This window comes from Beta vulgaris, chromosome 1, assembly GCF_026745355.1.
Source record: "Beta vulgaris subsp. vulgaris cultivar EL10 chromosome 1, EL10.2, whole genome shotgun sequence".
NCBI lineage: Eukaryota > Viridiplantae > Streptophyta > Magnoliopsida > Caryophyllales > Amaranthaceae > Beta > Beta vulgaris.
Genome location: NC_079202.1, coordinates 50,438,861 through 50,455,487, shown reverse-complemented (window position 1 = coordinate 50,455,487; position 16,627 = coordinate 50,438,861). Strand labels below are relative to the sequence as shown.

General features: G+C 35.7%; 1 protein-coding gene across 2 annotated transcripts; it reads right to left on the bottom strand.

The window, feature by feature from the left end:
- Positions 1-317: 317 nt before the first annotated feature.
- LOC104891011 (probable L-ascorbate peroxidase 6, chloroplastic/mitochondrial) lies at positions 318-13,763 on the bottom strand. 2 transcript variants are annotated; one of them, XM_010676647.4, is made up of 12 exons: positions 13,449-13,763; positions 13,231-13,362; positions 10,047-10,167; positions 9,503-9,603; positions 9,320-9,407; positions 3,207-3,274; positions 3,038-3,124; positions 1,960-2,034; positions 1,794-1,871; positions 1,598-1,702; positions 827-901; positions 318-550 (listed from the first exon to the last, which is right to left on the bottom strand). In XM_010676647.4, the coding sequence occupies exons 1-12, from the start codon at positions 13,629-13,631 to the stop codon at positions 398-400; spliced, it is 1,266 nt and encodes a 421-aa protein (XP_010674949.2). In that variant the 5' UTR covers positions 13,632-13,763; the 3' UTR covers positions 318-397. The 2 variants fall into 2 exon arrangements, with proteins under 2 accessions (XP_010674949.2, XP_010674956.2); XM_010676654.4 differs by having other exon boundaries at positions 318-721; positions 13,449-13,762.
- Positions 13,764-16,627: the final 2,864 nt, after the last annotated feature.

Here is a 16,627-nt window from a genome sequence, read left to right as displayed (position 1 = left end):
TGAGGTCTTGGTAGTTGGTATAAAAAATTTTTGGGCATTAATGTTTCCCAATTTCATGTTTCACTTTCATACTAATTTACTAAATTTAGTTACAAGTTCTCTTTATTTCTCCTATAATGTAAGTCATTTTTCAAATCTATTTCTATATTTTCTCTTCATATAACCTCCTTTATATGTGTGCCCAAGCTACAAGATTTTAATAGATAAAGAAAAGAGAAAATATAATATCACTCAAAATTGAAGAAAAATCTCAATTAAGGTGTGGGTAAACTGAATTAACAATTGACAAGAGAGATGTTTTTGGAACTTAATTGGAATTAATCCAAAGGATCGTGTTTGAAATATTAAATATATTCAACGCCATCATGTCAAAAATGGAAAGCCTCATAAAACCAAATTAATTTCCTGCAAGATATGATAGAACAGCCAAAACGCCAATAACAATCATAATGTTAAGAAAATAGTTTGAAGAGAGAGGCTTATCAGGGCTACCACCCAAACCTTCATATTCAGCGCGAATCTTCTGCTTCATAGAATCCGAAAGCTCTCTCTGCAATTCAAGTAAGCAACACAACACTCATTTGAATTTATTCTTCTCCAGCATTTAGACGTCCAAGTTTAAGATGTGACTACACAAGAAAATAGCTTCATCTTGCGTTATTAAAAAAGACACAAAGTCACATGAAAACATATGATACTTTCGTGTTTTTTTCTTTTAATCCTGCAGCAGCCATGAAAAAGCAACGGAGATGAATAATCAAAAAAAACCAATGTCATCAAAATTCTGAATTGAACTTAAAAGCTGGATAATGTAGTATTAACGAACCTTGCCAGATGAATACTTGGCTGCTACAAATTTCTCTGGGGCTGCTCCTGCAGGACTTCCGTCTAAGGAGAAACCCTGTCCATCCAATGCCATATAGGTAAATATAACCGTCTTGTAAATTTATTTCCAGCCAATAATTTTTTATATAGAAAAGATAATAACCAAAATGTAGGACTACAAACAAATCAAATGGATTGTATGAGGTTTTCAGAATTTTAGGAAGAAAACTAAAAAATTGTTGACCACTCTGTATGAAATGAAAGATCCCGCATCACTAAACTTGAGAGAGGAAGACAAGGTAAATATCATAATAAGATACTCCTTGAGGGCATAAAAGTGATTATATGACCAAAAGTGATTATATCACTTTGGTGCATAGAGCAACAACGAGCAATATATACCGTCAACACCATAATATACCATCAATCCTCCAGCTTATATATGTCTGAGGCGACTGAGGGCATAAAAAGTCCTTAGCCCTTGTTTGACACCCTCGTAACTTATCAAATAAGTTGTTATATGATCAGCACACCTCGTTAGCAGGTTTTGTGTATGGAGAGAAGGCCACCAGAGCACACAAGGACAATGCGGCTTCCTCTGCCCTTGTACCTTGCTCTCCTGTCCCTCTTCATATGTTAAGATCCAATCGACCTACTGGATACCAGTCATAGACCTAGCCTACTAGAAGGTCCACCGCCTCATCCAAAGGAGTGCATAACAGAATCAAATGACAAAAATTTAAGAGTTCTAATACATGAGAATCAGACAGACCTCAGGAGGGTCAAATTTGGCTCCAAGGTTGCTGAGTTTGGCATGGGATTCAGCGTAGTCCTTGAAAAATGCTTCTTGATCAGCCGCATATTTCTCAGCACATACCTACAATCAATGACAATTTTAAATGATGAAAACAAAAATGACCATGTCTGGATTTTTCCATTTCCCTAAGATTTCTGATTGGTTTCTTTACCTTGAACGATGGATCTTCAAATAGAGCAGCATCAGTTGGCAAAACAAGCAAATCTGCATCTCTCTTTTCTTTGATGTCCTGCATTAGGCATTAGGCAATATAAATTAGTACATGAACAGATAAACCTCGTTTCCGAATGACTAAACCAAAATCAGTTGGTACCAACCTTAAAATAGGAATTATCAAACTTCAACCATTGCGCCGTCCATGACTGTCCTCCTGGAGCTCCTGGTCCATCTTTCTGATAATGAGAATGTGATGTCATCAACAAACTTAACATGTGTAAAAATAAAAAGGATGTCCAGTAAGCAGAAAAGAATGAAGATTGAGAAAAAAGAAAATAGTTGCTAACGACCCCTGAGGACTGAGGAGGGGTTCCTATTACTATGCAAATTCTAAGAAACTTAAATCTCATGCACCGCATGTCTTACTGTCTCAAGTGCATTTTAAAGTTGGGACCTGGGACAGGTGTAAAGATTTTTTCAGGATACCTTAGTGATTGATTCTCAACTCCGTTGCTTTTTCTCATTGTAGTCCTCATTTACTCCATAATTCTGCTATTTTTCACTTTCGCACCTTTAATAAAGAGAGCATCAAAAAATCTATCGGAAAAGGAGGCCAATATGGCCAATCACCCTGAACTTTGTGAGCTGTTTTCGTATGTTTGAGCAAAGAAACCATGAGCACCACTTAATTCATTTCCCCCGTCTAGTAATCATACAATCCAAGTAGAGCAGCATCCCCTTCCGTCTCTTTCCTTGATTTTGATGTTTCAAATGGCAGTTCAAGGTAGAAGAGGTTGAGGTAAGTGGACTTTCAAGATGTGCTCTTTGGTGGCAATATCATCCAAAGAGATTGAATTGAACATAGAGCATTTACACAGTTTTCTAATCCTCGTCAAAGAAAGGGACGGAATAGGGGAGGGGGAACAATTGTTAACAAAAAGTTCCACTTTCCAACCATCATGTTTCCATAACTTCTAGTTTTCAAGCATCGTAACTATCTAATCCAAAAGATATTATGCCCACGAAAAATAATTTCACAAGAGCGTTTAGGCGCATTTCATCGGAAAATTTTAGATGACAAAAAGATGATGTACACTTGTGAATAATGATATCACAAAAATGTAGATTTTCAACTTTTAATTACTATGCAAAAGACCAAAGAAGGCCTCTCAAAAAAATAAACCACATAAGGAGGTGGGATTAAGAAATCTTCCCATTGAATAAAATTTATAGAAGTACCGTGTATTTAGTCTCTGGCTTGCCCCAACCACTGCGTTCAGGTCTAGACCTTCCCAATGTATGTGCTCCAGATAAAGCAACTATGTCCTATCAACACAAGCAGCTTGTAATTAACATAATGGCTCCATTAAGGGAAACAGTTGATGATCCGAGTAAGAGTTCAAATCACCTTATCATTTAGACCCATTCTGTAGAACACATCACGTAGATGTTGAGCAGGTGAAGGTGGTCCAGCATCTGAGCAAGATAATTCCAAGTCAATTAAGCAGCAACAAAACATAGAGGCACAAATGGACTAAGGTACCGGCAGGGAGGAGATCAAGGGGTTTACATAAAAGACATTATCAAAGGACAAAAGCAGAAAAAATAATATACATATATAAAGAAGAATGGAAATATGTACCAGAAGATTATCCAGTCGAAGCTAGAGAAAGCTTACAACAATGTTATTTATAGAAAATGCCAAACAAAAGGATGAGCACTGGCATCATTTTCAGGAAACTACGTCTTGGAATACTCAGATTCATCAACAGCTACAAACTAAGTTAAATACAAAATATAATCCTAAGAAACCCTTCATTCAATTCATCTCTCTATCTGCATTTCATCGGATTCAAATCCACTAAATCCTCAAATCCCCTTGCCATGAAAATGCATCCATAGCATAAGATTACAAATCTAGTGAGTGAGAAATGCACCTTGTAACAACCCATATTTTCCCTCCTAGTTTTTCGCTAAAGTTTTCCCTAAAACTATTATTTTCTCTAAATTGATGATTTTTATAAATATTGGGAGCTGAATTATTATATGGCGTGCTAATGTGTGTATTTTATAATATAGTTTATTAGAATTTTTTATTATTATTAAGTATTTTCAAAGTTTAGGCGTGATTTAGATAGTTATCGATTTATCGTGTGACGGACCTTTGACATATGGATCTTGATGATTTGGGCCGAAATTATGGTGTGGTTGGGCTTTGGGTCAGCCGGCCATGTGGAGGGAAAATGAGAAGATTTTGTTCTTTCATTTCTTTTTTTGTTTTGATGACTCTTTATATTTTGTAACTTTCATAACCCCTCATCATTTCTCCTAATAAATTCATTTTATTTATTCTTTCAAGCACTCCAAAATCTGATTAAAAATCAGAACTTCATTGCTGCCATTTTCTTAAAATTTCGGACATCATCATCATTCTCTCTCAAATCTTCCATTTCTACTCTTTATCAATTGTTCGTGACTTGTTCTATTTGCTTCTTTCTTGTACGTGGTGCTTTGGGGTTTGAATAAGGAGAAGGGTGCATGCTATCGGGATTTTCCAGTAATTCACTCGCTCCAACGATTCAGGTAACTAGTAGTTATCTTAGAATGATAGAGATTAGGGTGTTTTTTGGTATTAAATTATTATGCTAGGAAATTGTTTAAAAATACTTTTTGAATGAAATTATTAATGAAAATTGACGTGAATATACTTGATGTATGCTATGTGAATATTGTATGCAGAAAATAATTTTCGTCTGAGTTTTTGTATTTATTTGGTAATTTATGCGTTTATGGCTTATTTGCAAAATAATTATTAAACGAATTTTATAAATGCTGAAATTATTTTTCGTTAAACATGTTATGTGTGTAGTATGTATTTCATGCCTTGGAATAACTTTTGTCTATTGTTTACGGGTTTATTTAATTGATTTATCTATTTTTGAATTTTCGTGTTTACTAGTATTAAAATCGTGAATATCATATTTGGAGGCCGAAAAATCTATTTCTTTGCATATTATGCACTACTGTGACTCTGTGAGTTTATGCATGTTATGTTAATTTTTGGTCATTTTTGGGCGTTTATTTCTATTTTTTAAATTAATATAATTGACTTTATTCAGTATTATGTAAATTAACATTTAAAATTACTTTTAGAGGCCGAAAATTAGAAATAAAATTTGTGCCATTTCAATAGAGTCATAATAGTTGTATGATAATTTTTTGTGATAATTTACTGATTCATTAAACTAATAAAATTTATTAAACTAATAAAAAACGATTAGTAAATTATCATAAGACTATTATGACTCTATGAAATAGTACAAATTTTATTTCTAATTTTCGGCCTCTAAAAGTAATTTTAAACGTTAATTTACAGAATACTCAATAAATCCAATATATTAATTAAAAAATAGAAATAAACGCCCAAAGATTACCAAAAATTAACATAACATGCATAAACTCACGGTAATACATAATATGCAAAGAAATAGATTTTTCGAGCTCCAAATATAATATTCACGATTTAAATACTAGTAAACACGAAAATCCAAAAATAGATAAATCAATTAAATAAACCCGTAAATAGTAGATAAAAATTATTCCAAGGCATGAAATACATACTACATATAACATGCTTCACGAAAAATAATTTCAGCATTTATAAAATTCGTTTAATAATTAATTTGAAAATAAGCCATAAACGCATAAATTACCAAATAAATCGAATAAATACAAAAACTCAGACGAAAATTATTTCTCTGCATACAATACATACAATATTTACACAGCATACACCAAGTATATTCATGTCAAATTTCATCAATAATTTCATTCAAACAATATTTTTAAACAATTTCCTTGCAAAATAATCTAATACCGAAAAACACCATAATCTCTATCGTTCTAAGATAACTACTAGTTACCTGGATCGTCGGAGGTGGGCTGAAAATTACTGGAAAACCTCAATATATGCGTGCACCCTTCTCCTTCTTCAAACCCCAAAGCACCACGTACAAGAAAGAGGCAAATAAAACAAGTCACGAACAATTGATGAAGAGTAGAAATGGAAGAATTTGAGAGAGAATGATGAAGATGATGATGTCCGAAATCTTAAGAAAATGAAAGCAATGAAGTTCTGATGTTTCATCAGATTTCAGAGTGCTTAAAAGAATAAATAAAATGGATTTATTAGGAGAAATGATAAAGGGGTTATGAAGGTTACAAAATACAAAGAGTCATCAAAATAGAAAAAGAAATGAAAGAAGAAAAACTTCTCATTTCCCCTCCACATTGTCGGCTGACCCAAAGCCCAACCACACCAAATAATTTCGGCCCAAATCATCAAAGATCCATACGTCAAAGGTCCATCACGCGAAAAATCGATAACTTCCTAAATCACGCCTCAACTTTGAAAATACTTAATAATAAAAAAATAATTCTAATAAATTGTATTATAAATAAAAATATAAATACACACATTAGCACGCCATATAATAAAAATAATTATTCGGCTCCCAATATTTATAAAAATAAAAATCATTGATTTAGAGAAAATAATAGTTTTAGGGAAAACTTTAGCGAAAAACTAGGAGCGAAATTATGGGTTGTTACAATCTCCCCTCCTTAAATAAAGTTCGTCCTCGAAACTTCGAAAACACACACAAATAAGTCAAGCACACAAAGAATAATTGAAACGAATAGTTCCAGGTATTTCAGTCACATCGACTCTTCGGTTTCCCAAGTAGCTTCTTCGTACTTTTGACTTCTCCAAAGTACTTTAACCAAGGGAATCACCTTCCTTCTCAGAGCACGGTTCTGACAGTCCAATATGCGAACAAGTCGCTCTTCAAAAGTCAAACTCGGCTCGACTGATACCGACTTAACAGGAATCACATGCGAAGGATCACTACGATACCTACGCAACTGTGACACATGAAATACATCATGAACCTTAGACAGCTCTGGCGACAAGGCCAAACGATACGCAGCCTTCCTAATCCTTTCAAGAATCTCATAGGAACTTACATACTTCGGACCCAACTTGCCCTTTTGACCAAACCGCATCACTCCCTTCGCAGGAGAAACCTTCAGAAGCACCTTATCTCTCACCTCAAAGGAAATAGGTTTTCGACGCAAATCATCATATGACTTTTGCCTATCTTGAGCAGCCTTCATCTTAGCTTGAATCACTTTCACCTGCTCAACCGTATCCTGAATTAACTCCGGGCCTAAAATCAATGAGTCATTGATGTCGCTCCAACACGTAGGACTACAACACTTCCTTCCATAGAGAGCCTCATACGGAGCCATTTGGATACTAGCTTGATAGCTGTTATTATAAGAGAACTCCAACAGGCTAAGCGACTTGACCTATTGAAATTCCAAGGCACAAGCACGAAGCATATCTTCGAAGATATGAATATCGGTAGCTGCATGAAATGCAGTACTAAGCTTCAACTTCGAACCAAAAGCCTCTTGCAAAGCGGTCCAGAAATGGGATAGAAATCGTGGATCACGGTCAAAGACAATGTCTTTGGGAACCCCATGAAGACGAATGATCGCATTAGCATACGCTTTTGCTAACTACTCCATAGACCAAGTGTTCTTCATCGCAATGAAACGAGCCACTTTGGTCAGCCGATCCACAATTACCCACACAACATTCTTCCCACCAGCAACTCTAGGCAAACCCATCACGGAATCCATCGAGATCGAGTCGAACTTCCAAGCAGAAATAGGCAAAGGTTGCAACAAACCACGAGGCCTCTAATGCTCAATTTTCACCTTCTGACAAACCAAACACCTAGCTACGAACTCGGCAATCTCTCTCTTCATACCAGGCCACCAAAAATTAACCTTCATATCCTTATAAAGCTTGTCACCACCAGGATGAGCAGAATAAGGAGTACTATGAGCTTCCTCGAGAATCTTTCTCTTAAGCTCACCATCATCGGGCACACACCAACGCCCCATAAACCTCAAGCTATCATCACATATCTCAAAATTCCGTGCACGACCTTGCATCTTTGCTTCACGAATCTTCTCCAGGATCACCCTTTTGCTTGCTTCTTAACTCCTGGAACAACTAAGGCTCAATATAGGAGGAGAAGCAAATGGAAAACCTATAGATATAAATTTTGGAATGTTTGTAAAACCACTAGGCATATATCTTTCCTTTGCCATCATGCAAAATCAGGCAGAAATCCATACATAGCCTCCTTAACAAGAAACTTCCACCTCTCTTCTACTTTAAGCAAGTCTGTTACAAACTTTAGCACCTTCCTCGTAGATAAAATACCCATTTTACACTTTGTCAACTGATTTCCCCATATATATTATGGTTTCACATATTATGGGACATCATGAGTCCCACCATATTTCTTTCCATCAGATAAAAGGTGAGTTGTTATGCTCCCAACTCAAACCTTACTCATGATAGAAGAGAGGAGAGACTACTGTTTACTTTCTTACCAATTAAAATAGAGTAGCACCTGCCTCTTATGCTCAGGGATACCATGGGGCTTTCCAATTTCTCTTAGTGGACCAAAGTTGAGTTTTCCTGTCAAGACTATCCTCACCTAATATGGCAGGACAATCTTTCTCCGATACTACAATGCCAGCAACAACCTCCGTGATAGCTTGTAAATTTTTTTTATAAATTCCCATTTAAAGATATGCTGGTGCCGAAAAAGTGAAATAAATTAATGCCTGATGGTAAAAAGAAGTATTTTTGCTTCCATTTCTTTGGGAGGGAAGTCAAAGGGGAAACTTTGTGTAGAAGGTGAGAAGGTCCACAGTTATTTTTTCTTTCCTTAGATAAGCAGTGGAAGGTTCTCAAAGTTTTCCATCTTATAGTTGAATAGTTTGCTTCTTTGTACTTAAGTCATTCCTTTTGGTCCAGCCCTACGCAATGATAGGAACTATAACGGATTACTTAAAGAGTATTATCAAAAACTCTACAGAAAATATTTAAGGGTATGTTATTCTCACAGCAAAAACTCTTACAGCAACTCTCTATTTCATGGCAGATGACCAGAGTTCATCAACCCAAGTTCAAACAGGCACTTGCATATATTATAAATTATCGTCACTTGAATATATACTCCGCCTATGCTAACAACAAACAATTAGTTACAAGAGCTCATCAGAAGTCTCAAGAAATCTAATGTATTTCCTAAGATTCAGTGTATCCTATATATGTATATCACTGATAACTGATAACTGATAAGGAGCAGAAGGAACATAATACCGCAGTGTCAAACAAAAAAAATTGGCCTTGGCTCCGCAGTGAACTTTTGTAGATTTCAAGGTCCAAAATTCACCAGTTACAAACATGGTCATCAAGCTTATTTTCAAGTACAATGGCTCAGACGATCAATACTGAAAGTCCATAATAATACGATACTATCAATACATGAACATAATTCAGCCCCACTGCAGAAAAAGTTTGCAGAAATCGCCAGATCTCTACTGGACTTCATAATCAAACCATAACAAAATAAAATTATGAAGCTCTCTTACCAGGAAGTCTTCCTTCTTCTGGGCATTGCTCTGGCCCGGTCACCTCCACTCTTCCATACTTCATGGGTATCTTAGGACCACCAGCCTCCTAAAATTTCAAAAATATGATCATTGAATTTACAAGAAAAGATGAGAAAACCTGTACAGTAAGATATCAGAGAAAAGATGACAAGAGTAGAAGACCTCTATTGCAGTAGCACTAGCCAGCTGAAACAGATCTGCATATGTCACTTCAGAGTACTTGTCTTTTATGGGTTGGAGAAGTTTCAAGGCATTTACAAGACCTGTAGCACCAGTTATTCAACTCATGTTTTCTTTATTGTCAGAAAAAGATACACCACATGAGATAGAGTGTTTGTTTTGTTTGATGGGTCCTTCAGTAAAGGGACTAAACCCCATTGACTACAAGTTTCTCCCTGCACTTAGTTACATGCACTTAAAAGTTAAAGAGTGAATTTAAATTATATCATTGATGATTAAAAGGATCAGATGAATTAAAGATGAAAGCCAGCTATCCCAGAAGTTCACAATAAGTTTCATAGTAACTAAGAACAAGTTACTTATCACTTCATTACTCTTTTCAATTTTAAGAAAATTTAATTCACTTTCATAAATTGTATCATTTGTTCATTTCAAACTCATTTGCATTGAAGAAGGTCAATAATGGATACAAGGAGGCAAAAGATCCACAGCCAGAATGAGCATATAAAGGAGAGACTGTTCTTACCTGCATTAGCTCCATGTTTGAGCTCAACTTCAAACCTCAGGCTGCCGTTGGCTCCACCTCTTTGTGGCCATTCTTCAATGTCCTTGTTATAAGTACCAGCATCATGCCAACCTAAGCGAACCTACAGGTAAAATGCTAAGTTCCTTTAGCACATGTCTAGCAAAAATAACAGTGTCTCCATTGACATGCATCAAGAGACCCAAACAGATTAACACATTCACCTAGAAAAGGAGGGAGCAAACCAACAACCTAGTAGCGAGTCAGTCCGACTGGTGGCTGACCTTGTAGTCTCAAGAAGGGGGCTCCCCTGAAGAACGGGCACCAGGTTTTATTACAGTACGCACCATGATTTTTTATTGTACAGTGCCACATGCGTGGAAATGGAAAATTGTTGAGGTCAACGATTGTTGACTACAGAATTGCTGAAGTTAAACATGTGTGTAGGGTCTTGTATAATAGTGGAGATGAATGCAGTAGAATTTTCTTTCCTTTTTCCCTCTATTTGCATTTTGCCACTTTTTTCTACTTACCTTACTGATTTTTGTGAAGATCAGAAGAGCACTCCATATTTGATATTTTTGCACTACTACTTTAGTAATGGTCTGAAAAATGTATATTAGGTTTTAATAATACTTCCTCCATTCCATAATTCTTGCAACATTTGCAATTTTGCGGTCTCTAATGCACTACTTTAACCTTTAATGTATTAAAATTATATGTATTAGCAAAAATTATGAGAAAATGATATTCAAACATCACATCAAGATGAATTTAGCAAGATATCATATAGTTATATTGTTAACAATATAATAGTGAGAGTTCGGGTAAAAATTTATAAAATTTGACCTTTAAATTGCAAGTGTTGCATGAATTACAAAATGGAGGAAGTATAAGATTAAACAATTTCTCCAAAGGGGCAGCAAATTGACACGAAACATGACAGGAGCAAATATATATATTCCATTGTAAGCAATAACACTTTGCATGAGCGCATCAAGAAATTCTTTAGTTGAGTCCCGGGCCTTATTATGCCCAAGAGAGTGTTATAAAATAAGCCTTTCATTCCACCATTTAATTTGTCTAGACTCTCCCATAAAACTCAAAGGAAAGCTTGCCATTAGTGAAACTCGAATGCTAAAGCTGCAAACCGGAGTACAGGAAAAAACAAACTTGTCATTCCTGTTCTCAGTCTTCATGGTCAGACTTCAGCTCAGGGAAAGTGCAACCCCAAGTGTAATTTTAAGTGTAGAAGCTGGAGGGAGAGGGAACACGTTACTCGAAGACTTCACTCCAGTCCAAGGGACGAGCAAATAAATCATATTGCAACAGCATGTAGTATTTAGACAACACAAGACCAAGGAAGTCAACAATCCCCTCCGGAAAGAACAATATTACCCTCGAGATTGATCCTATTCAAAATGTCGAATGAGAAATAATACTGCCCGTGTCCATTTTTTTCTTTGCCTCATTGGGGTATAAAATACTTTTTAATGAGAGTGAAAGGTAGAGAGAAATTTGGTGCGTATTTGCAGGTTCCAACATCAAAGAAGAAGTAGAGAGAAAGACCTTTTCACATAAAGAGATAGAGCAAACCTTTAAAGGACACCGTAAAAGGAAAATGGGAAAACAAAGAGGGACTAATTGCGTACAAGAGAATGTTCAAACTATTTGCAAAGGAGAAAATTTTTATTTATAATTGTATATTGACTATCCTAAAAGCTCCAACATCTCTCTACACTTGAATCCAATTTGGAGAGAAAAAGTGTTCACCTCAATCGACTCCTTCTCAGTGACACTAAATGTAAATGCCTCTCTTCTCCCTAGCCCCGGCTCATTATACCTTCCCCATAAAAAGTAATAGGAAAAATTGAGTTTAACTCAAAGCTCATACATTAGTATCGGAATGCATCTCAGGATTGTGCTTATTTGACTTGTAACAGATTGGATAGGTCTTATCCACCACCCCCCACCATCAATTGAAAAGAAAAAGACAAAAGAACACATCTTTACTTCTCATGATGTAGGACATGATGGGAAAGAAGAGCTCTACATCAATTTTACTAGATGGTCAGCTCCGCAATGTGTGTGGACAGTGAAAGACCTATAAGCTTTCCTATCCTAAGAAGTTTTCTAGACACATGATCTCCTACATAATTAGACCCAAGGCCACACTAATTTCATAGTTGAATAACCGGGCAACATAACAGCAGCTGGCAGCATGATCTGCTTCATAATTAGGTCACCAAGCCACAGTCGACACTAATTTCATAGTTGAATAAACAGGGGAACGTAATAGCAGCTCGCAGCGATCTCCTTCACAATCACTTTTGTTAGCTCCTAAGGATTCCTCCTAAAAGAACTGATAGCTCACTTCATTATGAGTTTGTTACTGACCAAGCTAGGCACAGTTTTAACACATTGCATGAGAAACAAGAAACAAGCTGTTATCATCTCTCTGATTTCTTTCGCAGTCCTAGTTACCAGCTTACCATCAACTTGGTGCTTCTTTATAATGCATCACAAACATATTTCACAAACACCAGAAAATATCTAATTCACTCCATGGTAGTCTGTCCCTTCCACCTCGTAGTTGGTACTTTAGATTGCTGTGAACCAGCAACAGTTAAAAAGTACATATCAGCTCTCCCGCTCTCCCGCCCTCCCTTCCTCCCTCTCTTATTCCCAAAAACGGCAACAACTAAAGGAAGTCTCAAATCAATCCTACAAATTCATGCTACAATAATGATTTAGTCCTTTCCTTTCACTATTACAAAATTTTTCTAGCAATTGACATTTGTACACCATCGAAAACCTAACTAACGTATTGAGTTCATTATCAAAGAACACCACAAGAATAGCAACTACGCCTCTAGCAAAAACTTACAATTATGTAACATTTTATTCATGTCCACGTCTAAGCTAAAATCAACAGGTCCAATTAGGCTCAAACAGCATCAATAACAATGATTAATCATTGAACCAGTTAGTTGTCGACACTCGACACACTTCACTCATTGAAACCTATTTAAGAGTACCTAATTTCTCAATATAATCAAAAAAATCAATCTGAAAAAATTCAGCAATCAATGTATAAGTGTATAACCTAAAGCTCAAAATCATTGTAAACAGCAAGAAGAGAAAACAACTGAAAATCAACCAAAAGAAATAGTATAGAAAGTATCACCATAATAGGATGACAAAACGTGGTCTTAAGAAGCTCTTTAATATCTTCCCTAGCATTCTTCAATTGCTCAGGATTCGAAGCGTAGCATTTCGTACTAAACCTCGTCTTCGTCACATAAGCTGAAACTTCTCTCTGCCATTGAAAACACAACAATTGCAGATTAAAACACAAATTAAATTCAAAAAGAAAAAGCAAAAGTTTGATGTTTGAAGGAAAACCTGTCGAAGAAAGAGATGAGAAACGAGAGGAGATGATCGGAGACATTTGAGAGAAGAAGAAGAAGACGATGAATAGGAGAGAGAAAGACGAGAGATAGAGGAAGAAGGAAGAAGACGAGAGGCTGCTGCTGCAGCGGCGGCGGAAGTAGTAGTGAGAGATGCCATTGATAAACGATCAGTCATTGGCTGTGGGAAAAAAGAAAAAGAAACAGTTGTGAAGTTGAGATTGGGGTGTTTTTGTTTTTCTCTCTCCTGCAATTACTGGTTTTTGGGATTACAAGAAGAAGTGCGCCAACCACGCGTTTTTTTTTTTTTGGTTTCACGGTGGGAGATTGGGGCCTGAGGCACGCTCTAGTGACGAGTGAGTGGGAGGGGTAGGTGATACTGTGGCAAAGTAGTAAATAAATACAATTTTTTTTTTTTGTTTTTTTTATTCACATTGTAGTTGATCTGATTCATATAATAATTGATCTGATTTCTCTCCAACATGATCAGAGTTGTCTAAATTGCCATTAAGTCAACTTTTTTTTGTCTTTTTCTGGCAAAATTACTAACATACCCCGGTATGGACACTGTTGGCCCATACCGGGTATGCGCCAATAGTTTCTCGTAACTAGTGGTAAGTAGAATTGGGCATGGACCGGATCGCCCGGCCTAGTCTGTTGTTCGCTACATGAGTCTTGGGCCTATCACGGTCAAAAAAAATATTTCAGGTCCGTACAGGCATGAGCCCACTTAGGGTGCGTTCTATTCAACTTATTGGACCTGAACTTATTGGAACTTATCTGAACTGAACTTATTGAACCTGAACTGAACTTATTGGAACTTATTAAACCTGATTGGACCTGATTGGGCCTAATTCAACTTATTGGACCTGATTGAACCTGATTGGAACTTATTGGACCTGATTGAACCTGATTGACCTTATTGGACCTTATTGGAACTTATTGACCCTGATTGAAACTTATTAGACCTTATTGGACCTGATTGAAACTTATTAGACCTTATTGAACCTGATTGAAACTTATTTGACCTTATTAGACAAAAACATTGACCATGAATAACATAAATAATATTACCATTAACGTAAATACTACCCCTCAAAATTTTTTATGGAATAATTATTATTATAATTCGTCCTTTAAAAAATAATGATTATTAATTATCTCTTATGATAATTAATTTAACAAAAAAAATACTATTTATATATTTGCCTATACATGACTATAACTATAATAATTATTATTATTATTGTTAACCTTAATTATTTGACCATGATTATAATATTATTCAATAGCAATGTGAATAATCAAAAAATAGACAATAATACAAGTATAATAATATCATTGTGGTACTTTAATAAAAAAATTCTAATAATAACATAATCAGCTAATAGTAATATGAATAATAAAATAATAGACATAACAAATAAATAATAAAATAATAGACATAATACAAATAATAATAAAATAATAGACACTAATACAAGTATAATACTATATAATCATTGTGGTACTTTAATTAAAATTCTAATAATAACATAATCCGCTAATAGTGATATGAAATTATGAATAACAAAATAGTGGACAATAATACAAATGTTTATTAAACATTGACTATTTGGACATTATTGGACCTTATTAGACCTGATTGGAACTTATTGGACCTTATTAGACCTGATTGGAACTTATTGCACCTGATTGGAACTTATTGCACCTGATTGGAATTTATTGGACCTTATTAGACCTTATTGGAACTTATTGCACTTATTAGACCTTATTGCAACTTATCTGAACTTATCTGAACTTATTGGACCTGAAACTTAATTTTTTAAGTTGAACAGAACGCACCCTTAGATGGCCCGTGGGTCAAAAATCCCTTTTCTTGGTTTTTTAGCCTAAAACTGTCAAAAATCCAAAAAACAAAAAACGTAAAACATGAGCCAGGCCCGTAGGAGGCACGAGTTCGACTCGCAGACCTGGGCCGAGTCGTGGACAAAATCTTGAAATTTCAGGTCCGTCACTCACGGGCTCGGGCTTGGCCCAGTCTGTCATTTTCCCAAGCTCGCGGGATGAGCCCGTGAACAGGCCCGGCATGTTCAGGTCGAGTGGTGAGGGGTAACCCATGTAGCATGGAAATGATAGGGTTTTGAAAACGAAAACGTTTATGAAATAGCCAAATGCTCTAGTTTTTTTTTCCTTTTTCAATATTGACCTGTTAATATGTCCACAAACCTAGAGTAAAGCCATTTAAAGTTGTTCTCTCTCTAGAATTCTCTCTCGCTTATGCATGTTGAACTGGAAAATTGGGGAAAAATCTTTTGATCTTGGATCAAAGGGTTTTCGGGAATCATTTTAATGTGTTAATTTGATCAAGTGTTTTGATTCCTAGCAAGCTGTATATGAGGATGGATTTTATGCCTCTGAAAGATCCTCATCCACCTGACGATCGTAACTCAAAAGAAGTAATCATGCAAGCTAGTTCCTCCAAGGAGGGTCTCTCGGAATAAGTTGACACGCAAGATAATCCTTGCAAGGAGGATCTCTCAAAGGAAGTTGTCATGCAAGATAGTCCATCCAATGAGGGTTTCAACTCTTTGAATCAAGATTCTTAATAAGCTTATAAAGCTCAAAAAATCTTTTAGAGAAGTTGTTGCGTCATAATCCCAATGGTTTGATGCAGCAAAATCATTTGTTTTAGCTGCATCGGATTGGAATGATGCAGAAGTGGTAAGCTTGCTCAAGGTCCTAATTAATGTTGTGAATCTATTAAAAGCGAAATTATCGAAATTACGAGGTCCTTGGTCCACTACTCTAAGGGGAAATGCCTAAAATCACGGTCCGTCCATCATTTCTAACCCGGAAAATCTAAGCCATTGGGAAAACAAAAGGATATGTTGAGGTAAATGATTTACGTAAAGGAGTTTTTCTCTTTAGGTTTTCAATGCAAGATGACTACGATAAGGCTTTGTGTAACACCACTAAATTTCTCTCTTTTAAAAGAATATATTCTAATATAAAACTCATTGAAAAACTTGAGAGTACGTATTACCACCACGTGATAACGTTAAAGACTTTAATACTAACTACTAACTTAAACTTTATACTAATGCAACGGAACAACTGAAATAACTTATCTTTATTGATATATATACTGTTATTTCACTAGGAACACTACAA